Source organism: Indicator indicator, chromosome 36 (assembly GCF_027791375.1).
Source record: "Indicator indicator isolate 239-I01 chromosome 36, UM_Iind_1.1, whole genome shotgun sequence".
NCBI lineage: Eukaryota > Metazoa > Chordata > Aves > Piciformes > Indicatoridae > Indicator > Indicator indicator.
Genome location: NC_072045.1, coordinates 653,916 through 681,425, shown reverse-complemented (window position 1 = coordinate 681,425; position 27,510 = coordinate 653,916). Strand labels below are relative to the sequence as shown.

Sequence of the window (27,510 nt, the reverse complement as noted above, 5' to 3'; positions counted from 1 at the left end):
GGGAGGAAGCATCCGGGAGCTCTTGGTGCTGGAGGGCAGCCTCCCACCCTCCCTTCCTCCCACCCAGTACTGGGGGGCAGCCTCCCTCCCACCCTTCCTCCCACCCAGTACTGGGGGGCAGCCTCCCTCCCACCCTTCCTCCCAGTGCTGGGGGCAGCCTCCCACCCAGGCACAGCCCTCAGGCCCCAGTGCTGCCACTCTCCCTTCAGGCTGAACTCAGCAGGTTTCCCAGGTCAGTGCAGCTGAAGTTCCCTCAGCTGCAGGCTGGAGAACACTGCAGGAGCCTGAGGGCTGCTCTGGATTGATGCTTTCAGCCACTTGGTGAGAACCATTCCCAAACTGGGGCACTTAAGGGTCTTGCTTCCTCAGCTCCAGTCTCACCTTGCTCTGCCTCAGCTCCAAACCATTCCCCCTTGGCCTGTCTAAGACACCCTCAGCAAAAGTCTCTCTGCAGCCTTCCTGCAGGATCCCTTCAGGTCCTGGCAGGCAGCTCTGAGGTGCCCCTGGAGCCTTCTCCTCTCAGGCTGAACACCCCCAGCTCCCTCAGCCTGTCCCCACAGCAGAGCTGCTCCAGCCCTGGGATCATCTTTGTGGCCTCCTCTGGAGTCACTCCAGCAGCTCTGTGTCCTTCTCCTGCTGGGGACACCAGAACTGTCACTTAGCCAGGCCCCAGCTGCAGAAGTGGTTGAGCCCTCCCCAAGCCTGGCTGGTTCATACCCTCCAGCTCCAAGCTGTCTCTGTGGCAGTCCCATGGAGTCCTTTGGGGAGGGCTGGCAGAGGCTGTTGGTGTCTTCTGCAGTTCAAGTCAATAAAGCTTCAGCAGCTGCCTTTATTGTCTCAGAAACCTTTGGGAAGGTGCTGAGCTGAGCACAATGAGGTGTCAGGACTCCAGCATCTTGTTCAGCCTCTCTCCTCCTGCTTACAGTGAGCCACTGGCTGGTAGCCCTGGGCTGTTCCTGGCTGAATGGTCAGAGGGGAAGTAAAGAGAATGCAGAATAGTGGTGCCAGCAGGAGGAGTGAAGAAAGCATCTCCTGAAGGGGCTGAGCCTGGAAGCACTGTAGTGGAATCCACCTAGACACAGGATGGTGCCTAGGGCAGATGTCTGTGTGCCTGCCTGGCCTCTCCCGCAGGTGCTGAGCAGCCTCCCTGCTCTGAGAGCCTGCCCAGCCCCTGCTGCTTTGCTGCCAGCCTGGCTCAGCCCTGGCTCTGGGCTGGCTCAGCCCTGGCTCTTGCTGGCTCCTCTGCCTCACTCCTCTCGCTCTCCTCCGTGTCACTTCTGGCATCTTTTCTCTTCTGCAGGGCACAAAGGGGATGGAAAGGAGCTGCAAGTCCTGCACCATGGCAGACTGAGAGGGGCCCAGGCCTCTGCTGGTTCCCAACCTGGCAGCTACAACAGAGCTCAGGGGGTAGCTGTGTGCTCTAAGGCAGTGCCGTGACTCTCCCTGTGCTGGGAGGCTGCCTAGGCCTGCCAGAGCTTGGCTTTGTTGAGCTGCTCCTAGCTCCTGAGCTCCTTGGTTTGTCACCCTGGTGGTGAGCTTGGAGGGTGACCTCCTCAGAGCAAGGCAGCATTTGTCCTGCAGGTTCTCCTCTGCACTTCACTCCTGCTGAAGCTGACTGAAGTGACCATGCTGCCTGGGCTGCTCATCCCTCACACGCCTGGTGAGAGGCTGCTCCAGCCTCCCCTCCTCAGAGAGCCTGGCTTTCCTCTGGGCTCCAGGCTGAGCTCAGCTGAGGGCATGACACCAGCACCGTGCCCACAGATCCCCAAAGCCTTCACAGATCTGCTCAGAAGCTACCCAGATGCCATCTGCTGATGTTCTCAAGGCAGACCATGGGGCTGGCATCTCTGATGAGCAAACTCTGCCATGCATCACAAGCCTGAGGCATGCACCCAAAACTCAGAGGTGCAAATACACTGAGAGCTATCAGTCAGGCTCCCCTGGCTGCTCCTTTCATGGGACACACCAACAGCCATGTGAGGGGAAATGAGGGGAAAGGGACTGTGGATGGCTCCCAGGTCACCAGGACACAGCTGCAAGGCAGAGGGGAGCTGCTGCTCTGGTCTCTGAGCTAAGGTCTCCACACAACCCCCAACACCTGACTTCAGAAGCTCCTGGGCCCCATTCCTCCCACCCCTCCCTTGCCCAGAGGGATGGAAGAGTTCCCCAGGACCTCCTGCTCTCTCCTGAGCAGTGGTGGCACAAGAAGAGACAAAGACTTTTCATACCTCCCCCTGGAAGATGATGCTGTAGATCATCTGGATGATGAGATAGGACCAGAAAATGTGCAGCAGCTGCAGGACCAGCAGAAACAGGTTGATCAGGCAGCTGATGGGGAACAGCTGGAACTTGGTCACAAAGTAGTGGTAGGTGCTGTGGGACAGAGAGGCAGGGACCAGTCAGAGGGCACAGGACCAAGGCAGGCCAGGCACCTTCACACCCACAGGGGCCAAGCATCTGTCTGGGCAGCTCCATGGCTGATGTGGCCCCAGAGGCTGCACCATCAGGCTTCAGGCTCTGCCCAGCTCTCACAGAGGAGGTCCAGAAGACCTGCAGAGGCTCAGTGCTGAAGTCCCCAGAAGTCTGGTGGTCTCTGCAGCCAGGTCCTGCAGGAAGGACCAGGAGCTGGCAGCATTGCTCCTGAAATGAGCCTGGAGAGGAGCAATGGACAGAAATGAACCACAAGGGGACCTGGCTGCTGGCCACAAGGGGACCTGGCTGCTGGAACCTGAATGAAAAGATCAACTTTGAACCTGGGTTAGGGAGGAGCTGAGGGTGAGGGCAGCAGCTGGGCAGGGGTCTGGCTGCAGCCACTGAGACTGTCACCAGCTGTGGGGACAGAAAGGAGGACAGCAGTGCTGTGGCCACAGGGAGCAGGCAGAAGACAGCAGGAGGGTGCAGGAGGGACAAGAGGAGCACTGCTGGGTGTCCTCTGCAAGGACTCTGAGACAAGGAACCCAAGAGACTGTGGAAGTTGGGAGCACTGCTGGAGAGGGCATTTGCTCTGCTCTTGGCTTCCCAGACAGCTGCCCCTGCACCAGGGCAGGCCCAGGCTGGACACCAGGAACATTCTTTTCACAGAGTGGCCCCAGGCAGGGGGGGAGTCACCCCCCCGGAGGTGTTCAAAGATGTGGTGCTTGCAGATATGCTTCAGGGGTGACCTTTGTAGGGCAGGGTCAATGGTTGGACTTGATGACCCCCAGGGGTCTTTTCCAAGCTGAGTCATCCTGTGATTGGGGAATGGTTTGGAGCTGAGGCAGAGCAGGGTGAGACTGGAGCTGAGGAAGAAGCTCTTCAGCACCAGGGTGATGAGACTCTGGCACAGGCTGCCCAGAGAGCTGTGGATGTCCCCTCCCTGGAGGTGTTCAGGGCCAGGCTGGATGAGGCCTTGGGAAACCTGATCTGGCTGAGAGGTGTCCCTGCCCATGGCAGGGGGGTGGAGGAGAGGATCTCTCAGGTCCCTTCCAACCTGAGCTATTATGGGATGCTGGGATCTGTGACAACAGCTCAGGAGAAGTCAGTCATGGAAACATCTGCTCACAGCAAGAGGCAGAGCCCCAGGCAGCCTCTCCCTGCCTAGGAGAGACAGTGGCAGTGGGAGAAGGGAGGGGCAGAGGCTGTGGCTCTGGATTCATCAATACAGTTAATAAATTAATGCATGTGGTTGGAACTCTGTTCACAGAATCCCAGGATGCCAGCTTGGAAGGGACCCCAGGGATCATCTGGTGCAGCCTCTCCAGGTGTCAGTACAGCTGCAAGGAGCTGCCCCAGCACCCTGCCAGGCTGAGGCTTAAACTGCCCAGGGTAGGGAATCCTCCACTTCCCTTGGCAGATGATTCCAGTGCCCAGCTGTGCTCATGGGGAAACATTTTCCTCTGCAGTCCCATGGGAATCTCCCCAGCAGTTCCTTGTCCCCATCCCCCCTTGTCTTCTCCTGGCACTCCTTGCACACAGGGAGTCTCCACCCTTCATGTCCTGGGCCATGGTGAGAAGGTCTCCCCTGAGCCTTCTCTCCTCCAGGCTGAACAACCTCAGCTCTCAGCCTTTCCTCACCTGCAGGGCTGCCAGGCCTCTGACCATGCTCCTGGCCCTTCCCTGGACACCTTCCAGCCTGTCTGTATCTCTTTTGTACAGCAGGGACCAAACCTGCTGGGTTTGGTTGGGGTTTTTTTTCCCTTGGGTCCCTCAGTTGCAGCTTCTTTGAGCTCACCTCAGAGTCCTGTTCCCTGCCCTTGCTCCCCCAGCACGGAGGGGCAGGAGCTCAGGAGATGCCCTCCCCGCCATGCCCAGAGAGCAGGAGGAGGTCACTCACAGCCAGGGGAAGAGGAGGAGCCGGGAGCTGATGAACACCAGGGCGAAGGCCACGAAGGCAGCGTCGCAGAGCAGCCTCCAGCGCAGGTAGTGCAGCAGCTTGGCCAGCTGCGGACACCAAAGTGTGCTGAGATCTGCTGCGGGGGACGGCCTGGGGAGGGGTCCCAGCCCCTGGGGAGGGGTCCCAGCCCCTTGGAAGGGGTCCCAACCCCTGGGGGATGTGTCCCAGCACCTGGGGGATGTGTCCCAACCCCTGGGGGTGTGTCCCAGCCCCTGGGGGATGTGTCCCAGCCCCTGGGGATGTGTCCCAGCCCCTGGGGATGTGTCCCAGCACCTGGGGGATGTGTCCCAACCCCTGGGGATGTGTCCCAACCCCTGGGGATGTGTCCCAACCCCTGGGGATGTGTCCCAACCCCTGGGGGATGTGTCCCAACCCCTGGGGATGTGTCCCAACCCCTGGGGGATGTGTCCCAACCCCTGGGGATGTGTCCCAACCCCTGGGGGAGGTGTCCCAGCCCCTGGGGATGTGTCCCAACCCCTGGGGGATGTGTCCCAACCCCTGGGGATGTGTCCCAACCCCTGGGGGATGTGTCCCAGCCCCTGGGGGATGTGTCCCAACCCCTGGGGATGTGTCCCAGCCCCTGGGGAGGTGTCCCAACCCCTGGGGATGTGTCCCAACCCCTGGGGGATGTGTCCCAACCCCTGGGGGATGTGTCCCAGCCTCTGGGGATGTGTCCCAACCCCTGGGGATGTGTCCCAACCCCTGGGGATGTGTCCCAGCACCTGGGGGATGTGTCCCAGCCTCTGGGGATGTGTCCCAACCCCTGGGGGATGTGTCCCAACCCCTGGGGGATGTGTCCCAGCCTCTGGGGATGTGTCCCAACCCCTGGGGGATGTGTCCCAACCCCTGGGGATGTGTCCCAGCCCCTGGGGATGTGTCCCAACCCCTGGGGATGTGTCCCAGCCCCTGGGGATGTGTCCCAACCCCTGGAGATGTGTCCCAACCCCTGGGGATGTGTCCCAGCCCCTGGGGATGTGTCCCAGCCCCTGGGGGGTGTGTCCCAGCACCTGGGGGATGTGTCCCAACCCCTGGAGATGTGTCCTAGCCCCTTGCTCTCTTTCCCTCAGGAGCACTAAGTTGGATGCTGCTGGCAGGGTCCCACAGGTGGCACTGTGCTGTGGCACAGCAGATCCATGTGTGCCAATGCAGTGAGGACCACAGCCCCCAGTGCCCCCACAGCCCCCAGTGCCCCCTCAGGCACAGATTCATAGATCCATGGCATGGGATGGCTTGGAAGGGACCTTGAAGACCATCACAGAATCCCAGAATGGTTTGGGTTGGAAGGGAGCTCCAAAGCTCATCCAGTCCAACCCCCTGCACTCAGCAGGGACATCCTCCACTAGAGCAGGTTGCCCAGAGCCCTCTCCAGCCTCACCTTGAATATCTCCAGGGATGGGATCCCAACCACCTCCCTGGGCAACCTGTTGCAGTGTTCCAGCAGCCTCCTGGTGCAGAACTTGTTCCTCACATCCAATCTCAATCTGCTCTGCTCTAGTCTGAAGCCATTGCCCCTGGTCCTGTCCCTGCAGGCCTTTGGGAACAGTCTCTCTCCATCATCCCTGTTGCCCCTTCAGGTACTGGAAGCTGCTCTAAGGTCTCCCTGGAGCCTTCTCTTCCCCAGGCTGAACACCCCCAGCTGTCCCCATAGCAGAGCTGCTCCAACCCCCTGAGCATTTCTGTGTCCCTCCTCTGGACTCTCTCCATCAGGTCCAGGTCCTTCCTGTGTTGAGGGCTCCAGAGCTGCACACAGCACTGCAGGTGAGGTCTGAGCAGAATCTCCTCTCTGGATCTCTGGCAATGCTCTGGATTGTGTTTGGCCAACCCCTGCCATGGGCAGGGACACCTCCCACCAGCACAGCTTGCTCAAGGCCTCATCCAGCCTGGTCTTGAACACCTCCAGGGAGGGGACAGCCACAGCCTCCCTGGGCAACCTGTGCCAGTCTCTCCCCAGCCTCTCTCAAGCATTTCCTCCTAATCTCCAGTCTCAACCTGCCCTCCTCAACCTTCCCTCCATTCCCTCTCAGCTCTCACAAGATCTGCAGCTCCATGTGAGGGGAACTCACCTCTAGAATGTAGTCAGAGGCATCGTGGACCAGCATCACCATCACCCCAAAGCGGATCAGGTTGGCACAGTAGGACACAGAGATCAGAGTGATGGTGGCAATGTGGTGCAGGATCTGCTCCTTAAAGTCCTGGCAGGAGAAGAGGTTCCCAGGCTCAGCCTCAGCCTGGGCTGCCAGCACCTCCCCTGGCTGCTGCCTCCTAGGAGCTGTCAAACACCTCCCAAACCACCAGGGCTGCTCAGCTCTCAGAGGTCCTGCACAGGCCCAGGAAGGATGAATCATGGAATCATGGAATCACGGAAGCATAGAATCATGGACTCATGGACTCATGGAATCATGGAATCATAGAATCATGGACTCATGGAATCATGGACTCATGGAATCATGGAATCATAGAATCATGGACTCATGGACTCATGGACTCATGGACTCATGGAATCATGGACTCATGGAATCATGGACTCATGGAATCATGGAATCATAGAATCATGGACTCATAGAATCATGGACTCATGGACTCATGGAATCATGGAATCATGGAATCATGGAATCATGGAATCATGGAATCATAGAATCATGGAATCATAGACTCATGGACTCATGGAATCATAGAATCATGGACTCATGGACTCATGGAATCATGGACTCATGGAATCATGGAATCATAGACTCATGGACTCATGGAATCATAGAATCATGGACTCATGGACTCATGGAATCATGGAATCATAGAATCATGGACTCATAGACTCATGGACTCATGGAATCATAGAATAATGGAGTCATGGAATCATAGAATCATGGACTCATGGAATCATGGAAGCATAGAATCATGGAATCATAGAATCATAAAATCAGTTGGAAGGGAGCACAAGGCTCATCCAGTTCCAACCCCCCTGCCATGGGCAGGGACACCTCACACTGGATCAGGCTGGCCAGAGCCTCATCCAGCCTGGCTGCAAACACCTCCAGGGATGGAGCTTCAACCACCTCCCTGGACAACCCATTCCAGGCTCTCACCACTCTCATGGGGAAGAACTTCTTCCTCATTTCCAGTCTGACTCTCCCCACTTCCAGCTTTGTTCCATTCCCCCCAGTCCTGTCACTCCCTGACAACCTAAAAAGTCCCTCCCCAGCTTTCTTGTAGCTCCCTTCAGATCCTGGAAGGCCACAAGAAGGTCTCCTTGGAGCCTTCTCTTCTCCAGACTGCACAACCCCAACTCTCTCAGTCTGTCCTCATAGCAGAGCAGCTCCAGCCCTCTGCTCATCCTCATGGCCCTTCTCTGGACACCTTCCAGCATGTCCATAGCCCTCTTGTAGTGGGAACCTCTTTATGGCCAGCTGTGGACACCTGCTGAGGTTCATGGCAGTGACAAGATGTGAGAAGACTTTCTGGGACCTTCCCATCCATCAGTCTGCCCTGCAGAAGGTCCTTCCTCAACACCCCCCAGCTCCCCCCAGCCCCCTCCACAGTGTCCTGAAGAGCTTCCTGTACAGACAGGAGGTTGTCCCTGGGGACCTGAGAGTGGAAGGAGAGAAGCTCCTGGTGGGGGTGGCCCGAGGCAGTGACTTGCAGCTGTGCTGCTGTCCCTCACCTTCCTCTTCACATCAAAGGGCAGGGTGGCCACCAGCGAGCAGTAGAAGGAGAGCTCCAGGAGGTAGAACCAGCCCAGTGCTGGGGGGAGAGGCTGTGAGGCAAGGAAGAGACAGCAGGGGAGGTGGGGAAGGGTCTTCCTGGGCCTTCCTCCTCCCTTCACTCCATCTCTGGGGCAGCAGGGCCCTTGCTGAGCATTGCTCAGATCCCCCCTGGGGCTGCTCTTCTCCAGGCCAAGCAGTCCCAGGGCTCTCAGCCTTTGCTCCTCACAGAGATGTTCAGCTCCCTCCAGCACCTTTGTGGCTCTCCCTTGTACTCTCTCCAGCAGTTTCTTGTCTCTTGTCAACTGGGGAGCATAGAGCTGGACCCAGTGCCCCAACTGCCACAGCCTGCCCAGGTGTCTCTGGGGGGCAGCACAGCCTGGCATGGTGCCAGTCACCCCTGCCCATGTGGTACCATAGAAAAGTGCTGAGGCTGCTTCTGGCCCTTCATCCAGGTCAGTGATTAAGATGCTGCACAAGGCTGGACCCAGCACTGAGTCCTGAGGAACACCACAAGCTCCAGGCCTGCAGCTGGACCCTGCACTGCTGATCACAACCCTCTGAGCTCTGTCCCTCAGACACTTCCCAGCCACCTCCCTGCCCACCCATGCCACCCACAGCTCCTGAGCTGGCCTCTCGGGATGCCATGGCACACAGTGCCCAAAGCCTGCTGCAGCCCAGGCAGGCACCAGCCCCTGCTCTGCCCTCAGCTCCCAGCCCCTCACACCCCCACAAGGCTGCCAGGGCACCCAGCAGGCTTTGCCCTTGGGGGATCCATGCTCACCACTCACCACAGCCCTGGCAGCCTGGCCTGGGCCTGCAGCTGAGTGCTGTGAGCAGGAGCTTGGGCAAGAGCCCTGCTGCTGCCCCTGCCAACATCCCTGCTGCTGGCATTCCATGGCCCTGCTGCTCACCTGCTGTGGGTATCTCACCCAGCACAAGTTGTGGTCCCAAACCCAGGGCTTCTGTGCAAAGAGAAGGCAGCAGTGAGGACCCAGGGCCTCCAATGGCTCCTAATGGCCACAGTGAGGCAGCACAAGATGTGTCCATGGCAGATCCAATCTGCCCTTGAGCTCTGGAGCAAGAGCTCATCAGGATGCATTTGTCATGAGTGGGTGCAGAGGATGTCCCATGGAGGGTCTTGGACCACAGCAGCCATGGTCAGGACAGGCCTGCTCCTGGCTGAGGTGCAAGGGCTGTGTGTGTGTGGCTGGCAGTGGGGAATCAACCTGCAATGCCCCAAGGCATGGAGAAAGCATGGCAAGAGCACTGGCAGCTCAGCAGGGCCACCCAGACAAGGGGAGACTCATCTGCTGGCTCAGGGTCTGCTCCATGCCCCTGGATTTGTCCTGCTTTGGCTTTGGAGCCATGGTCAGTGCCAAGGATGACCTTTGGCTGGGCTCTTTGGAATGGCTCAGGCCCCTCAGCCTTGAGGGAGGAACTCTTGCAGGGTGTCAGTGCCCAGCACCACCCTGCTCATGTACTTACATCATACAGGAGAGCCAGCCCAGAGAAGAAAGAGATGAGATAGAAGGTGAACCTCCAGCTGAAACAGAAAAGCCAAGGAAGTCAGAGTTCCTCAGAGCTGGAGCAGCTGCCCAGGCTGCACCCAGCCTGCCTCAGAGCCCTCCCAGCAACCCAGGCTGCTCTGGACAGGGGTTTGCAGAACCTCAGCTTTGCTGGCATAGGGAAACCTGCTGCAAGGGAGCAGGACACCCACAGCCCCCCCAGGCTCTGTGTGCTCCACACTGGGCACAAATCCCCAGGGGGTTCCATCAGCATTCCCTGGGATGTAGCACAATGTCCAAGGCAAGGGAGGGGATTCTGCTTTGTTCTGCTCTGCTCAGACCCCCCCTGCAGCATTGCCTCCAGTTCTGGGGTCCCCAGCACAAGAAGGACCTGGAGCTGCTGGAGAGGGGCCAGAGGAGGTCACAGAGATGAGCAGAGGCTGGAGAAGCTCTGCTGTGGGGACAGGCTGGGAGAGTTGGGGCTGTTCAGCCTGGAGAAGAGAAGGCTCCAGGGAGACCTCAGAGCAACCTTCCAGTACCTGAAGGGGCTCCAGGAGAACTGGGGAGGGACTTTGGACAAGGGCTGGGAGTGCCAGGAGGAGGGACAATGGCTTTGAGCTGGGAGAGGGGAGACTGAGAGTGGAGATGAGGAAGAAATTGTTGAGAGTGAGGGTGGGGAGAGACTGGCACAGGTTGCCCAGGGAGGCTGTGGCTGCCTCCTGCCTGGAGGGGTTCAAGGCCAGGCTGGATGAGGCCTTGAGCACCCTGGGCTGGTGGGAGGTGTCCCTGCCCATGGCAGGGGGTTGGAGCTGGATAATCTTCAAGGTCCCTTCCCACCCAACACATTCCCTGGCTCTGTGCCTGTCTCCTGCTGGGTGTTTTAGGTCACACCTGCAAAGGCTTTCACACCACAGCCTGTGGAAGGCAGCTGAATGTTTTGAGGCCTTCCACTTTGTAAAGTTCAAAGTAGACAGGAAGGAGGCTGAGGCTGGCAGCACTGCCTGGTGGCTCTGTCACCAGTGTGTGCCATGGTGGGACCCAGCCTCCTGCTGCAGGTCTCCTGTGGCAGCTGGCAGCAGGCTCCTCTGGGACTGTGTCTGGGGCTAAGGCCAGGGCCAGGGCTGAGGATCATCAGGATGAAGGGACAGGAGACCCTCAGCCAGGTTGCTGATGACACCAAACTGGGAGGTGTGGCTGACACCCCTCAGGCTGTGCTGCCATCCAGAGAGCCCTGGACAGGCTGCAGGACTGGGCAGAGAGTGCCCTTGTGAAGGGCAAGCAGGGTCCTGTACCTAGGGAGGAACAACCTCCTGCACAGGACAGGTGAGGGAGGATCTCTGCAGAACAGCTCTGTGGACCTGGGAGTGCTGGGGACAAGAGGATGACCACAAACCAGCAGTGTGCTCTTGTAGCCAAGAAGGCATCCTGGGGGGCAGCAAGAAGAGTGTGGCCAGCAGGGCAAGGGAGGCTCTGCTCCCCCCTCTGCTCTGCCCTGCTGAGGCCACAGCTGCAGCACTGGGGCTGGAATTTTGGGCTCCTTTGTTCAAGGACAAGGAACTGCTGCAGAGGGTACAGCAAAGGGCTACAAAGAGGATTAGGGGAGCAGAACATCTCTCTTGTGAGGAAACGCTGAGGGACCTGAGGCTCTTTAGGCTGGAGAAGAGCAGCCTGGGGGAAATCTGATCAGTGCTAAGCAATACTTCAAGGGTGGGTGTCAGCAGGGTGGCACCAGGCTGTGTTCAGTGGTGCCCAGTGCCAGGACAAGGGGCAAGGGGCACAAAGTTGCCCCTCAGAAGTTGCATCAGAACATGAGGAGGAACTTCTCTAATTGAAGGGTGGCAGAGCCCTGGAGCAGGCTGCCCAGAGAGGTGGTGGAGTCTCCAGCCCCAGAGTCGTTCAAAACCTGCCTGGACACCACCCTGGGCAGCCTGCTCTAGGTGAACCTGCTCTGCCCAGGGCTTGGACTAAATGATCTTGAGGTCCCTTCCCACTGCTGCCATTCTGTGCTGCTGTGGGGGTGTGCAGACCTTGTGGGGTCTCCAGCCTCCACCTACCTGGCCTCACAGAACTTCTGCAGCAGCCGGGGCTGGTCCTGGCCCCGCCGGTGCCGGAACCAGGTCTGCACCTTCCTGAGGGACAGGTGGCTCTGCTTGGCCAGGAAAAGCAACTCCTCCTGGAAAGAGAGCAGGGCAGAGTTGGTGCAGTGAAGGAGTAAAAGCTACTTCTGAAGTGATCAGAAGTGAGTCACAACTTCTTCTAGCTCCTAGATTGCCAGTTCTGAATTGGATGTTCAAAGGCAAAGGTTCTTCACCACATCATGCAACAGATGCTACCTGGTCTAAGTGGATGGCTCTGATAACACAGAGAGCTCGAATGGGAAATCTTGAAAGGCCTGGTTTGGTGGAGGTGATCACAAACTGGCCAGAAGGCACAAGCTGTGCTAAACCTCCAGAGGAGAGAGTAGCTCGTGCTGAGGAAGCTCCTCCTTACAGTGATCTGTCTGATGATGACAAGAGATATGCTTTGTTCACAGACGGTTCCTGTCGTCTGGTTGGGAACAAGCGGAGATGGAAATCTGCAGTGTGGAGTCCAACGCGCAGAGTTGCAGAAGCGAGAGATGGAGAAGGAGAATCCAGTCGATTCGCAGAGGTAAAAGCTGTCCAGCTAGCTCTTAACATAGCTGAACGTGAGAGATGGCCAAAGCTTTATCTCTACACCGACTCGTGGATGGTAGCCAATGCCTTGTGGGGTTGGCTGAAAGACTGGAAGAAGAATGGCTGGCAGAGGAAAGGAAAGCCAATCTGGGCTGCAGATCTGTGGCAAGACATTGCTGCTGGCATTGAGAGAATCCCAGTGAGAGTGAGACACATTGATGCTCACATTCCTGAGAGCCAATGCAAGCTGTATTGACAAGCAGATCTACAATCCAGGATGCAAGGCAATGGATCTGTACAAACAGACACAATTCACAACATTTACAAGTACCTACAGTCAACAGAAGAGTACAACCCAGCTCCCTTTGCTTCCCCTGAGGGGACCTTCCCCTGAGGGGACCCAGACCCTCCTGGCAGAAGGCAGAGGGTTAAGAAGCAGAGAGGCTGTTAGACTCAGCTTGCCAAGGTCAGTGTGTTATCTTCAGCCAGAAAAGAAGCAGCAGCAGCAGCCAGACAGCCCAGCAAGGAAGCTGAGAGCTCAGACTCCAACTGCCCCAACTTTGTTTTGAGTAGTGGTTCCTAAACATTTCTCTCTCTCCAATGGACGTGTTTAGAGCAATCAGTATTTGGCTTTCTTACACCCAGCAGTGACTTATTGACATTCTTTAGCTTTCTCTGCTCTAACTCTGTGAAGAAAAATTAAAAAGACAGTTTTAAACCATCAGATGCAGCCACTGCTCTGAGGGCAGTGCTGGATGGTGCAGAGTGCAGAGCTCCTGAGCTGCCCAATCCCTTGGCTGCCAGAGCAAAACAATCACATCCCAGGGGTGCCAAGAGCAGCAGCCTCACCTGGGCACCCTGGGATGGGAACATGCTGCAGGAGCCACCTGCCTCCTGCATGCTGGCAGCTCCCACTGGGAAAGGATTTTGGCTTCTCCCTGTGGTTGGGTTCCACTGGTTAAGGGATTGATAATAAAGAGTTCCTCAACAGCCAGGCTGAGCTAGAGGCACTGGGGTAGGGACTTAGGGCAGGAATGGCTTGGGGGGGTTAGGGCTGCTGGGGACTTCTGCTTCTGTCACTTAGCTACTGCTGGGTAGGGCTTTGGGGTGGGGATGCTGCTGGGGACATGCTCAGCACTTCTGTTAGCTGCTTGGCCTGTTAAGGGCTTCCAGGACTTCTGCTGTTAAGGACACTCTGAGACTCTGCAGTGCTGAGGATTCTACACCACAGCAATAAAGGACTTCTGGGAGGACTTCTGAGACTCTGCATGTCTGGAATCTGCTATATGGCAGAGGGGTTCCTGCCTTCATTCATCACCCAGGGGCCCCCAGATCAGGGGAGAACAACAGTTGGTGCCCAGTGTGGTCAGGAGAGTAACAGAGAGTGCCCTTGTGAAGGGCAAGCAGGACAAGTGCAGGGTCCTGCACCTGGGGAGGAACAACCTCCTGCAGCAGGACAGGTGAGGGAGGACCTGTGGGGAGCAGCTCTGTGGACTGGGAGTGCTGGGGGACAAGAGGATGACCACAAACCAGCAGTGTGCTCTTGTAACCAAGGCCAATGGCATCTTGGGGGGCAGCAAGCAGGGAATTGAGGCTGCCCAAGGCTGTGGCCATTTCCAGCAGCAGCTCAGCCACACCTCAAGGCAGGCTGAGAAGCCTCCCCCCCAGCTCAGAGGCTCTGCTGTACAAGCCCAACCACACTTTTCTCCCAACACCTGCTGCTGTTGTGGCTGGAAATCATCAGCTGCAGAGAGCAACCCTGAAGGCAGAAGTTTGGGCTTGTGATGGCAAACAAGCACATGGCTCACTTGGTGCCAGGAGAAACACCATGGAGCAGCTGCACTCTCATGGGCCAGAGGCACGAAGGCCAGCACAGAATCAGAGAAGTGTTGAGGCTGGAAGAGAACTTTGAGCTCATCAAGTCCAACCACTCACTTCGAGCTCCAGTCCCTCCAATGCTGCAGCATGGCATCAACTCCAGACCAGACCAGCAAGCCTTCAGGTGCAGCACTGGGCTGCAGCCAAAGCAGCATTGCCAGCAGAGCCAGAGAGGTGATTCTGCCACTCTGCTCTGCTGAGACCTCACCTGGAGTGCTGCATCCAGCTCTGGAGCCCTCAGCACAGGAAGGACCTGGACCTGATGAAGAGGATCCAGAGGAGACCAGGAAAATGCTCAGGGGGTTGGAGCAGCTCTGCTGTGGGGACAAGCTGAGGGAGCTGGGGGTGTTCAGCTTGGAGAAGAGAAGGCTCCAGGGAGACCTTAGAGCAGCTTCCAGTACCTGAAGGGGCTACAAGAAGGCTGCAGAGGGACTAAGCCCAAAGGCCTGCAGGGAGAGGCCCAGGGGCAATGGCTTCAAACTAGAGCAGAGCAGATTGAGATTGGATGTGAGGAACAAGTTCTGCACCAGGAGGCTGCTGGAACACTGCAACAGGTTGCCCAGGGAGGTGTCTGAGGCTCCATCCCTGGAGATGTTCAAGGTGAGGCTGGAGAGGGCTCTGGCAACCTGATCCAGGGGAGGATGTCCCTGCTGAGTGCAGGGGGTTGGACTGGATGAGCTTTGGAGCTCTCTTCCAACCCAGACCCTTCTGTGACCATTCTAACTGTGTTGAAAGGAGAGCAGAGTTGAGCTCCTCAGCAGCTTTTAGTTAATCTGGAAAAACTTCATCAAAACCTAAGTCAAAAGTTATTTCTAAACCCCATGTAGCAATGGGAGCCATAGCCCAGGCCTAGGAAGTGGTGGGGAATGCAGATAACTCCAGCAGGTGGTTGGTCACCTGTGGTGTTCCCCAGAGCTCAGTGCTGGGGTCAGCCTCTTGAAAGTCTTTATCAAGGTGCTGGCTGCCCCCAGGTCAAGGACACCCTCAGTCAGTTTGCCAATGACACCAAACTGAGTGGGAGTGTTGGTGTGCTGGAGGGGGGGGAGGGTGTGCAGAGGCATCTGGCCAGGCTGGATCCATGAATCCCAGCAAGGGCTGGGTCCTGCCCTTGGCTCACAACAACCCCAGGAAGGCTCCAGGCTGGGGCAGAGTGGATGGAAACTGCCCAGCAGAAAAGGCCCTGGGGGTGCTGGGTGACAGCAGCTGGAGAGGAGCCAGCAGTGCCCAGGGGGGGAAAGAAGGGCAGCAGCAGCCTGGCCTGGAGCAGCAATGGTGTGGGCAGCAGGAGCAGGGCAGGGATGGTGCCCCTAGACTGGCACTGGGGAGGTTGCACCTTAGATCCTGGGCTCAGTTTTGTGCCCTCACTCCCAGAAGGACATTGAGAGGCTGGAGCAGGACAGAGAAGGGCAAGAAAGCTGGGGAAGGGTCTGGAGAAGAGGGCTGGGGAGGAGCAGCTGAGGGAGCTGGGGGTGTTTGGTGTGGAGAAGAGGAGGCTGAGGGAGACCTCATTGCTCTCTCCAGCTCCCTGAGAGGAGGCTGCAGGGAGGCACAGATGTGGTGCTGAGGGCCATGGGTAGTGGTGCTGAGGGCCATGGCTAGTGGTGCTGAGGGCCATGGCTAGTGGTGCCCTGGCAGTGCTGGGTTGCCAGTTGGACTTGGTGACCTTCAGGGCCTTTCCCAATCTATCCAGTTCCCTGGTTCTGAAGGTTTTCAGTTCTGAGGAGAACCAAGAGCCTTGTCCCAGCCCTGCCCAGCTGGCTGATGGCTGCCCCTGTACCCCTGGGGTGCAGCAGGGCAGGGGCTGCTGGGCTGCAGCTGTCAAACACCTTGGAAGGTGCTGAAGAAGATCCTTGTGTGCCTCTGCCCTGGCAGGGAGGGGAGCAGGAGCTGCCTCCCTGTGAGGCTGCTCTGGTTGTGCTGGGGGGAAGCAGAGAGAGGGAAGGGTGGGACACAGGAGCCACTCACCTGCCTGGGGGTCCTGCCCAGCTGCAGGTAGAAGCTTTCCAGCATGGCATTGGGCTGAGCTGGAGGCCTCAGCTTGTCTCTCACACCCAGCCTCCTGCCCAGGGGCAGAGCTATGGTTCTGCAGGAGGGAAGAGAGTTCAGTCAGGACAGGACTTGTGCCCAGCCTGGGAGCCAGAGCCAGCCAGCAGAAAGTGTCCTCTGCATGGCTCCACTGCAGCAGGGCTCCTGCACTGCAGCCAGGGCTCCAGCACTGCAGCCAGGGCTCCAGCACTGCAGCCAGGGCTCCACTGCAGCCAGGGCTCCTGCACACACCAGCCCAAGGGCTCCAGCACAACCCCAGCTACAGAGGCAGAGCCCAAGGGACCCAGAGGTGCTCCAGGGGCCCATCCAAGCCTGGCACCTCTGCCAGGCCAAGGCTGTCTCTGAAGGGAGCACAGGTGAGGGCTGCTGGATGTGCTGTGGACACAACAATGACCACAAAGGGAGCAGGAATTCATTCTCCTGCACTGCAGGGTCTCAGTTTACATCTCCCTGGGTTGGAGTCCATGCTGATCCTCTTTACAAGGTTCCCAAGCAGTCCCTGCTATGAAACCAGAGTCCAAGTGCCCAAGTGTGCCATGTGCCCTGTGTGCAGGGTGCCTGACACTGACTGCAGCTGGAGCCAGGGAGGGAGCACACAGGGGGTGCTGCTTCCTGCAGGAACCCCCAGCAAGGCTACAGGGGACAACAAATCTCCTTCCCAGGAAGCCAGGCAAGTGCAACACCTTTGAGGGCAGACCTGCTGACCCTGCAGTTAATCCTGGCTCTTCCTGTGCCACAGCTTCTCTGTGCCCAGCAGGCAGATCCAGGGAGATCTGCCAGAGCTGCCCCAGCCCCAGAGAAGGCCAAGTCCCAGCTGAGGGCAGGCTGAGGGCAGGTTTGCTGAGCACAGCCCTGCTGCTTCACACAGCCCCTGCCTGGAGTCCTGCTCTGCCTGCTGGGAGGCATCTCAGCAGCTCCAGCCCCACTTCAACTGCTCAGCTCCTGCTCCTCCTGCACAGGAGGCTGGTTGGTGCCTCCCCATGTGTCAGGCTCTGTGCTCCTGGCAAAGGGGCCCAAAGCCCACCCTGAACCCATCTCCTGTGCTGTGGACCTGCTCTTGCTTCCACACATGAGTGCTGGGAAGATGCCATTTGGTCCTCAGGCTGCTCTGGGGACTGCCCTGAGTCCCTCAGCCAGGTGACTGCCCACAGCCGTGGCACTGGAGCTCATCAGCCCTGACTGAACAGAGGGATTCTGCTGCCAGGAGGAGAGAGCAGAGCAGAGGTGGCCAAGGAGCAGTGGTGTGAGCAAAACACTCCCACAGGGAGCTCCAGGACCATTTCCTCCTTCTGCCTCTGCACTGAAAGGGTGGGGGGAGGCTCACATAGCACCCTGGGGAGCATCCTCCAGGCTCAGGCTGAACCCTGGCTCAGTTGAGTGGTCCTGGCACTGCTGGACTCAGCAAATCCCTTCCCTGTGTTGCAAGCTTCCACTTGGGACCCTCTCCAGAGGCACCCTGCCCCACAGCTGAGGCCTCTGGGTGACAGTTCTGTCTTCCCACACCTGCTGGCACAGGCTGGGCTACAGCTCCAGCAGAGAGGGTGGGCAGGGAGCTGCACACAACCACCACAGGCCACAGAAAGCAGAGAGATTCCATCCTGCTGGGGACAAGTCACTGTCTGCTTTGTAGTGGTCATGAAGAAGCTGAGGTACCTGAAGGGGCTACAAGAAGGCTGCAGAGAGACTGTCCCCAAAGGCCTGCAGGGACAGGCCCAGGGACAATGGCTTCAGACTAGAGCAGAGCAGATTGAGATTGGATGTGAGGAACAAGTTCTGCCCCAGGAGGCTGCTGGAACACTGCAACAGGTTGCCCAGGGAGGTGTCTGAGGCTCCATCCCTGGAGATATTCAAGGTGAGGCTGGACAGGGCTCTGAGCAACCTGCTCTAGTGGAGGATGTCCCTGCTGAGTGCAGGGGGTTGGACTGGATGAGCTTTGGAGCTCCCTTCCAGCCCAAACCATTCTCTGATTCTCTGCTTAGTCTGAGCAGCCCCCAGGAGCCTGGTGGCAAGCAGCAGGGGAGGAAGCAGCTGTGCTGCACTCACCTCTCAAAGATGAGCCTGGTGGTGGTCAAGATCAGGGCCCCAGGGAGGCAGAGCAAGAGGTCCTGAGGCTGTGGGTAGTGACTGCCTGCAGTGTCCTTCATGTCTTCCCAGGTAGCTCCAGGGGGCAGCCAGTACTCATGGTGCCAGAACCACTCTGCCAGCCCCATCCTGGTCAAGGTGGTGGCACAGGGAGCTGTGGGATCCAGGGAGCCTGGAAGCCCCAGCCTGGCACTGGCACTCCCCAGCTCCTGCCTGGCCCCTTGGCTTCAGAGTAGCTGAAATAGCATCACCTGTCCTGACCTGCCCACAGCCTGGGGTGGGGTGAGATGTCCCAGCTCAAGGGAGTAACTGAGTGGGTGTCCAGGAGGAGCCTGACTTCCATTCCTCTAAGCTGCACAGCTGGCTGCAGTCCCTGCCTGCAGGGCTGTCCCTCCTGCCCCCTCCCCCTCCAGCCTCTCCCTGCTCAGGCTGCAAAGCTCTCTCCTGCTGGTGAGGATGTGGCTGGAGGGCCCAGGTGAGACTGGCCACAGCCAGCTGAGATCTTCTGGCACCCTCAGGGCCCCAGCAGCCTCTGTGGGTTGCTCCACCTTGCCCAGCAATGTCCCACAGCCTGTCTGCATTTCCACCCATCTCATGCTGAGCTGACATCCTGCTCCCCAGAGCTGCCCTCAGCACCCAGCCCAGCACTTCAGGAGCCTTTCCCAGGTGCATCACATTGCTGCCCTCCACCTTTCCACTTCACTTGTGTGTTATCACTCAGTCCCTCAAGCCCTCCTGCAGCCTCACCCAGCAGGCTCCATCACCATCCTCAAGAGGACCTTTCCTTCCAGCCAGCTCTGCCACCTGCCTTTGCCCTCTCCCTGGGCACCTACAACACCACACAGCTGCCAGACACCCCCTGGGCCTCTCCTGCTAACCTGGGCTGGATTTCCTCACTCCATGGTGAGGAACCTCTCTGAATGCCTTTGCCCAGCTGAGCAGCCAGCAGGTCCTGTCCCCTGAAGCTGCTCCCTGACTCTGGCATAACTCCAGTGGGGAGACAAAGGATTGCCTCAAACATAGCCCATGAGGGAATCTTCCTTCTGGCCTTCTGTTCCCACAAATTCCATCAGGGAACAGCTTGCTCAGGAAGGTTTCTGTTCAGAGCTGGGTTTGGGCTGAGGGAGCTGGGGGTGTGCAGAATGGAGAGGATAAGGCTCCAGGGGCACCTCAGAGCTGCCTGCCAGGACCTGAAGGGATCCTGCAGGAAGGCTGCAGAGAGACTTCTCCTGAGGGTGTCTGAGCCAGGCCAAGGGGGAATGGTTTGGAGCTGAGACAGAGCAGGGTTAGAGTGGAGCTGAGGAAGAAGTTCTTCAGTGTGAGGGTGGTGAGACTCTGGCACAGGCTGCCCAGGGAGGTTGTGGCTGTCCCCTCCCTGGAGGTGTTCAAGGCCAGGCTGGATGAGGCCCTGAGCAGCTGAGTCTGGCTGAGAGGTGTCCTGCCCATGGCAGGGGTTGGAGGAGATGAGCTCTGAGGTCCTTTCCATCCTGAGGCACTCTGTGACTCCCTGGTGGCCCAAGTTGTGTCTGCTGTGAATCACACAAAGTAACTCAAGTGCCTAAAAGCTTTTTGCTGCCTGAGCTACCCAGGGAGAAAGGATCTTTGAGGTCCCCTCCAACCTGAGCCATTCCAGGACTCTGTGATTCTCTTTCTTTCACTTTACCAGTCTGAGCAGTCTGGATGTCAGCCAGGGTTGCAGTTCCTCACACTCCCCCTTGGAGCCTCTTTACATTTTGTTTCTGATAACAAGATGATTTTCAACAACAACAACCAAAAGGCACTGCACAGCTGGCAGCTTGGCTCCTGGGAGGAGCTTCCTCCCAACACCTGACTGAGTGCCCCCCAGGCCTGAAGGCTGGCTGTGAGTGACGTTTGCTGTGCTCACCCATCATCTGCTCACCCATCATCTGCTCACCCATCAGCCTGAGATGGACCCTCATAGGCTGTGGCTCAACCAGATGTCTGCTACTGGACCCTCTCTGAGCTGCCAAGCAAGGAAGTCAAGGAACTCACTGAGGCTTTTGGCTCCAGCCTGACCTTGTCAAGTCCTTGCCACGTGGCTCAGTTAGCTCTGGCTTCTTCAGGCTCCCAAGGTTTCAGAGCTTGCTCTTGTCCTTCAGGTTGTTCCTCAAGCTATGTCTGAGCTGCTGCTCTCACATTCATCTGCCAGAGTTACAGGTTCCTTCCACTTCCCTTGCCTGGACATGACCTCAGCTCTGTGAGCAATGCTTCTGCTCCCCAGGGCTGCCCTGGCCTGCAGGCACGAGGCTCCTGCACCTCTGCAAAGGAGAAGAGGCACAGCTGCCAAAGAGGAACCAGCCCAGGGAAGGGTCCCTTGGGCATGTGTGTGCATGGTGGGCATGGAAAACTGCAGTGGATGTCACCTGAGGGTCTGCAGGGTGAGGGAGCAACAGAGCCAGGCTGCTCTCCAAACAAGAACAGCACTTGGAGTCCACATCTGCTGAGACCCCACCTGCAGCTCTGCCTCCAACTCTGGGGTCCCCAGCACAAGAAGGACCTGGAGCTGCTGGAGAGGGGCCAGAGGAGGCCACAGAGATGAGCAGAGGCTGGAGAACCTCTGCTGTGGGGCCAGGCTGGGAGAGTTGGGGCTGTTCAGCCTGGAGAAGGGAAGGCTGCAGGGAGACCTCAGAGCAACCTTCCAGTACCTGAAGGGCTCCAGGAGAGCTGGGGAGGGACTTTGGACAAGGGCTGGGAGTGCCAAGGAGGAGGGACAATGGCTTTGAGCTGGGAGAGGGGAGACTGAGAGTGAAGACAAGGAAGAAATTGTTGAGAGTGAGGATGGGGAGAGACTGGCACAGGTTGCCCAGGGAGGCTGTGGCTGCCTCCTGCCTGGAGGTGTTCAAGACCAGGCTGGACGAGGCCTTGAGCAAGCTGGGCTGGGGGGAGGTGTCCCTGCCCATGGCTGGGGGTTGGATCTTTAAGGTCCCTTCCAAGCCAACCCATTCCATGAATCCATGACTGTCCTGGAGCCCACAGAGGTCAGTCACAACTTTGTGCTAGGAGGCCCTGAGGCCACCCTGGGGGCCATGCTCTGCCCATCCTCGACTCATCCAGTACACAGCAGCCTGGGAGCACCAAGAGATGTTCCTCCTGTGCCTCCTCTGGAGCTGCACACCTCATCCCCCACTGCTGCCTGCTGTGATGCCTTCTGTGTGCAGGTGGGGTGAAAGGGACCCAGGGCAAATCAGTTCAGCCCCTGCCCTGGTGTCCAGCTCCTGCTCTGGTGTCCAGCCCCTGCCCTGGTGTCCAGCTCCTGCTATGGTGTCCAGCCCCTGCCCTGGTGTCCAGCCCCTGCCCTGGTGTCCAGCCCCTGCCCTGGTGTCCAGCTCCTGCTCTGGTGTCCAGCCCCTGCCCTGGTGTCCAGCTCCTGCTCTGGTGTCCAGCCCCTGCCCTGGTGTCCAGCCCCTGCCCTGGTGTCCAGCTCCTGCTCTGGTGTCCAGCTCCTGCCCTGGTGTCCAGCTCCTGCCCTGGTGTCCAGCCCCTGCCCTGGTGTCCAGCTCCAGCTGCTCTGCTGCATCTCTCAGCAGACAAGGGACAATCCTACTCTGGCTTTTCCATATCTTCTCTGTGCTGATGGCTCCAGGCTGGAGGGGTGGAGGGAGCTGATGACCTAAATTCATCAACAGAGCCCTGAGAAACTTCCCAGCACTGGAGCAGATGGAAGAAGGTGGAGCAGTGTGGGGAGGAAGCTGGAAGAAAACAAAGGGTGACCTGCCCAGTGACTCAGCACTGCCATGCTCAGCTCCTCACCACGTCCAGGACATCTCCTCAATCTTTGATGCCTCCTTTCACAAGAACCAGATTTGCCTCCTGCTGAGCTTATCTCAGCCTTCAGGGGGACAGCAAAGCCCTGAGGACAAAAGTCAGCACAAACTGAAGGTAGGGCTGCAGTGGTTCCTCATTGCTGCAACCTGGGACTTGCCCCAGCAAGGGATGGATGATGAGAGCAGTGTGGGAGCTGGGGGCACCACTCTCCCCTTTCTGTGGTGTCACCAAGAGGTGGGGCTGCTGCTGGATCCATCCTGGCAGACCTCCCCCACGTCCTGCAGGAGCACAACAAACTTCAGCTCCTCTTCAAGGAACTTCTCCTGCAGTTCACAGGCTCACAGGATGTCAGGGGTTGGGAGGGACCTCTGGAGATCTTCCAGTCCAAGCTCCTGCCAGAGCAGGACCATAGCATCCAGTGGAGGTGTGGGAAACAAGCTCACTCCCAAACATGTGTTGAGGGACAGTCTGTTACAGAAGGTTCATGTCCAGCACTGGCTCCCTCCCTTCCCACATGTGCACCTTTCCTCCCCACACTGGGGGCTTGTAGAACAGAACTCTTCCCATGCAGCATCCTGATTGGTTCCAGGAACAAAGAACTTCTGCCCCACAACAGGAGTTCTGCCACTGCATGGCTGGTGGTGGTCTCTTCAGGGGTCAGGGAGTGCTTGCCCAGACACACTGAGCAGTCCCTGACCTGCTGTGAAATGTCCTCAGCTGCCCCCCTGGGGCAGGATCCTCACACTCTTCCTGCTTGCTCCCCTCTACCCTTAATGAGCTGGAGCAAAATTACCTCTCCTATGTTTATTTATCATTCAGCTCACACAGGAACACATCCAGATGGGGCTGGAAAGGCTCCAGAGAAGGAGACTCCACAACCTCTCTGGGCAGCCTGCTCCAGGGCTCCAGCACCCTCACAGTGAAGAAGTTCCTCCTCATGTTGAGGTGGAACCTCCTGTGCTGCAGTTCCCATCCACTGCCCCTTGTCCTACCCCAGGGTGCAGCTGAGCAGAGCCTGTCCCTGTCCCCTCCCTCAGAGCTGTCCCCAGCCCTCAGCCATTGACAGACATTGATCAGATCCCCTCTGTGTCTTCTCCTCTCCAGACTAAACAGCCCCAGGGCTCTCAGCCTCTCCTCAGGTTCCTCATCTTCCCTCTCAGAACCACAGGTGGTGGTTGTAGAATCACAGAATGGTGGTGGTGGTGGTTGGAAGGGACCTCTGGAGATCTTCAAGTCCAACCCCCCTGCTACACCAGGTTCACCTAGAGCAGGTTGCACAGCAGTGTGTTCAGGTGGGTTAGGAAAGGCTCCAGAGGGGACTACACAGCTCCTCTGGGCAGCCTGCTCCAGTGCCTGCCACTCAATGAAAAGGTTTCTCCTTCAGTTCAAGTCAAACCTTTGTGTTCTAGGTTGTGCTCCTTGGACCTCATCCTGTCACTGAGCACTGCTGAAAACAGCCCAGCCCCCTCCTCATGACCTTCACCCTTTAGATACTCATTTGCAGACCTCAAGGCCTGTGTTACCAGCAGGTTCTGGAGCTGGCACCACCTGCTCTGCCCTCAGAGCATCCTGCTGGAGCTGCTGGGAGCGTGGGGCTGTGCCCCTGAGTCGTGCAGGGACCTATCTGAGGGGGCTGCCATGGGCTGAGGGAGGCCTCACCCTGCTTTGGAGAGGGAACAGCTTTGGTGCCCTCGTGGGGCAGGATTCCCTCTGAGGGAGTGAGCACACCAGGGCCAGAGAACAGTGCTGAGAGCTCAGGGGCTCCTCCCTGCTGACATCCTGAGGAGTCCCTGGATGGTGGCAGAAGGGAATGAGAAACCTACCTGGAGTGGAGCTGCTGCTGCCTGCTGTGTGGTACCTGCATGAGACCTCCTCTGGCCCTGCAGTGGTGCCAGGCATGGGGCAGCTCCCACCACTTCTGGTTTTCTCCTGCAGAACCTCACAGCATAGAACACAAATCTTGGATTGGTTTGGGTGGGAAGGGACCTTCAAAACTCATCCAGCCCCAGCCCCTGCAGTCCCAAACCAGAGCAGGTTGCTCAGAGCCACAAAGAACCTGACCTGCAGTGGTGCCAGCCATGGGGCAGCTCCCATCTCTCTGGGCAGCCTGGGTCAGGCTCTCAGCACCCTCAGGGTCAAACATTTCTCCCTTCTCTCCACTCTCAATCTCCCTTTTGCAGTTCCAAACCATCTCCCCTTATCCTGTCCCAACAGGCCCTGCTCCAAAGTCTGTCCCCAGCTTTCTGCTCAGCCCTTGAAGCACTGCAAGGCCACCAGAAGGTCTCCCTGGAGCCTTCTCCTCTGCAGGCTGCCCAAGCCCAACTCTCTCAGCCTGGCTCCCAGCAGAGGGCTTCCAGCCCTGCCAGCATTGCTGTGGCCTCCTCTGGCCCTGCTCCACCAGGTCCCTGTTTGTGCTGTGCTGAGGGCTCCAGAGCTGCCCCAGCACTGCAGGGGGGGTCTGAGCAGAGCACAGCAGAGGGGCAGAATCCCCTCCTTGCCTGTCCCAGGTTACACACATCCTTGATGGGGGCTGAAAAGAACCCAGCCCCCAAGTGGAAAAAAAACTCCTGACCCAGGTGGGCAGAGAGAAAGATTTGGTTTTCCCCCTCCCAGGAGGAAGGGTCCCCTGGGTCAGAGGTTGCCTGTCCCACTCCCCCTTCCTGTCCCTTATTTAAAGGGGACCATTGCCCTCAGTCAGTCTCTTACAAGTCCCTGTCTGTGCCTTGCCTCCCTGCTGCACCTGCACTTCCTCAGGAACAGAATCCTCTTACATCAAGGGAGCTTTCATTGCACACAACAAAACAGCTCCAAGCTGCCCTGAAACAGATCTGGTTACATTTCATCTCTGGTTGCATTTCATCTCTGGTTGTCTTCCAGCTCTGGTTGTAATTAATCTCTGGCTGTATTTAATCTCTGGCTGTATTTAATCTCTGGTTGTATTTAATCTCTGGTTGTATTTAATCTCTGGCTGTATTTCATCTCTGGCTGTATTTCACCTCTGGCTGTATTTCACCTCTGGTTGTATTTCATCTCTGGTTGTATTTCACCTCTGGTTGTATTTCATCTCTGGTTGTATTTCACCTCTGGTTGTATTTCACCTCTGGTTGTATTTCATCTCTGGTTGTATTTCATCTCTGGTTGTATTTCACCTCTGGTTGTATTTCATCTCTGGTTGTATTTCACCTCTGGTTGTATTTCATCTCTGGCTGTATTTCACCTCTGGCTGTATTTCACCTCTGGTTGTATTTCATCTCTGGTTGTATTTCACCTCTGGCTGTATTTCATCTCTGGTTGTATTTCACCTCTGGTTGTATTTCATCTCTGGTTGTATTTCACCTCTGGTTGTATTTCACCTCTGGCTGTATTTCACCTCTGGTTGTATTTCATCTCTGGTTGTATTTCACCTCTGGTTGTATTTCATCTCTGGTTGTATTTCATCTCTGGTTGTATTTCACCTCTGGTTGTATTTCATCTCTGGTTGTATTTCATCTCTGGTTGTATTTCACCTCTGGTTGTATTTCATCTCTGGTTGTATTTCATCTCTGGTTGTATTTCACCTCTGGTTGTATTTCACCTCTGGTTGTATTTCATCTCTGGTTGTATTTCACCTCTGGTTGTATTTCATCTCTGGTTGTATTTCATCTCTGGTTGTATTTCACCTCTGGCTGTATTTCATCTCTGGCTGTATTTCACCTCTGGCTGTATTTAATCTCTGGCTGTATTTAATCTCTGGCTGTATTTCACCTCTGGCTGTATTTCACCTCTGGCTGTATTTAATCTCTGGCTGTATTTCACCTCTGGCTGTATTTCACCTCTGGCTGTATTTCACCTCTGGCTGTATTTAATCTCTGGCTGTATTTCACCTCTGGTTGTATTTAATCTCTGGCTGTATTTCACCTCTGGCTGTATTTCACCTCTGGCTGTATTTAATCTCTGGCTGTATTTCACCTCTGGCTGTATTTAATCTCTGGCTGTATTTCACCTCTGGTTGTATTTCACCTCTGGTTGTATTTAATCTCTGGCTGTATTTCACCTCTGGCTGTATTTCACCTCTGGCTGTATTTAATCTCTGGCTGTATTTCACCTCTGGCTGTATTTCATCTCTGGCTGTATTTCATCTCTGGCTGTATTTAATCTCTGGCTGTATTTCATCTCTGGCTGTATTTCACCTCTGGCTGTATTTCATCTCTGGCTGTATTCCAGCTCTGGTTGTATTTCAGCTCTGGTTCAGTGTCTCACTGCCCTGCTCTGCTCCAGCTGGTCAGTTCCTGGTGGTTTTTGTACCAACTCAATGGATTTTGTCCCTCAAGCCAGGTCTGTCCCTGCCCCAGCAGCCTGCCTGGGCAGTGAGCCCTCCCTGTGCTTTGTCTCAGGCTCCTGTGGCATCTCCTCCTGCCCAGCTCGCTGCAGGGGCTGGGGGTGAGCAGGCAGCCCTGGGTGAGCTTGGCTGGGGCTGGGGAGGCCATTTCCAAGCAGGGGAGTTTTTGGCCCTTGTCCCCCAGGCTGGCTGTGCTGCCTGTGCCCTCTGGCAGTGCCCATCCCTGTACCCAGAGTTCCTCATCCAGACTTTGCCTCACTGTTGTGTTCAGACACCCCCCAGGCCTTCCCTGACCCCTGCTCCCTCCCTGCCCTCCCTTCCCAGCCCACTGCTCCCAAAGAGACCCTGGATGGGGCTGGGATTGTCTGGAGGCTGAGCTCCTCAGCCCTGCTCTGCCTCCCTCCAAATCCCCCGGGAATGGCCATGGAGGGAGCTGCAGGCCAGGCTGGGACCCTCCTGCCCTGCCCTGCCTGCCCCTGGGGCAGTCCCAGCTCCAGGACAGGGAGAGGAGCAGCAGCAAGGCCCTGGGGCAGGCAGCCAGGGCCCGGGAGCTGCATCTCTGCCTGGGCCCTTCCCCAGGCTGTGAGCTCAGCCATGGCCCAGGCTCCGGGCAGGGCCCAGCACTGCCAGGGAACCAGCTGCCAGCCTGGGCAGAGCTCCAGCTCCAGCCCAGAGCAGCCTGACCTGGGGCACTGCAGTGAGTGAGGGGCAAGGGCATGGCAAAGGCAGGCCCAGGGCTGGGACCCTCAGTGCTGGGGAATGGCCCTGAGCCAGAGGCGGGCTCTGGGTGCCACAGGGTGGTGTGCCAGGGCTTGCTCTGCCAGGGCTGTGTCTGTCTGCCAGGGCTCTCTCTGTCTGTCAGGGATCTGTCTGTCAGGGCTCTGTCTGTCTCTCAGGTGTCTGTCTGTCTGTCAGGGCAGCTGCACCTGCCAGAGGAGGCCACAGCAATGCTGGCAGGGCTGGAAGCCCTCTGCTGGGAGCCAGGCTGAGAGAGTTGGGCTTGGGCAGCCTGCAGAGGAGAAGGCTCCAGGGAGACCTTCTGGTGGCCTTGCAGTGCTTCAAGGGCTGAGCAGAAAGCTGGGGACAGACTTTGGAGCAGGACCTGTTGGGACAGGACGAGGGAGGATGGTTTGGAACTGCAAGAGGGAGATTGAGAGTGGAGAGAAGG

General features: G+C 57.5%; 1 protein-coding gene across 1 annotated transcript; it reads right to left on the bottom strand.

Annotated features, from left to right (window-relative positions):
- Positions 1 to 1,195: 1,195 nt before the first annotated feature.
- LOC128978224 (ceramide synthase 4-like) lies at positions 1,196 to 18,366 on the bottom strand. The gene is made up of 10 exons (XM_054396034.1): positions 18,200 to 18,366; positions 16,076 to 16,193; positions 11,633 to 11,751; positions 9,559 to 9,616; positions 8,985 to 9,035; positions 8,031 to 8,123; positions 6,436 to 6,564; positions 4,313 to 4,419; positions 2,229 to 2,373; positions 1,196 to 1,294 (listed from the first exon to the last, which is right to left on the bottom strand). Exons 1-10 carry the CDS (start codon positions 18,364 to 18,366, stop codon positions 1,196 to 1,198), a joined length of 1,086 nt encoding a protein of 361 aa, XP_054252009.1.
- Positions 18,367 to 27,510: the final 9,144 nt, after the last annotated feature.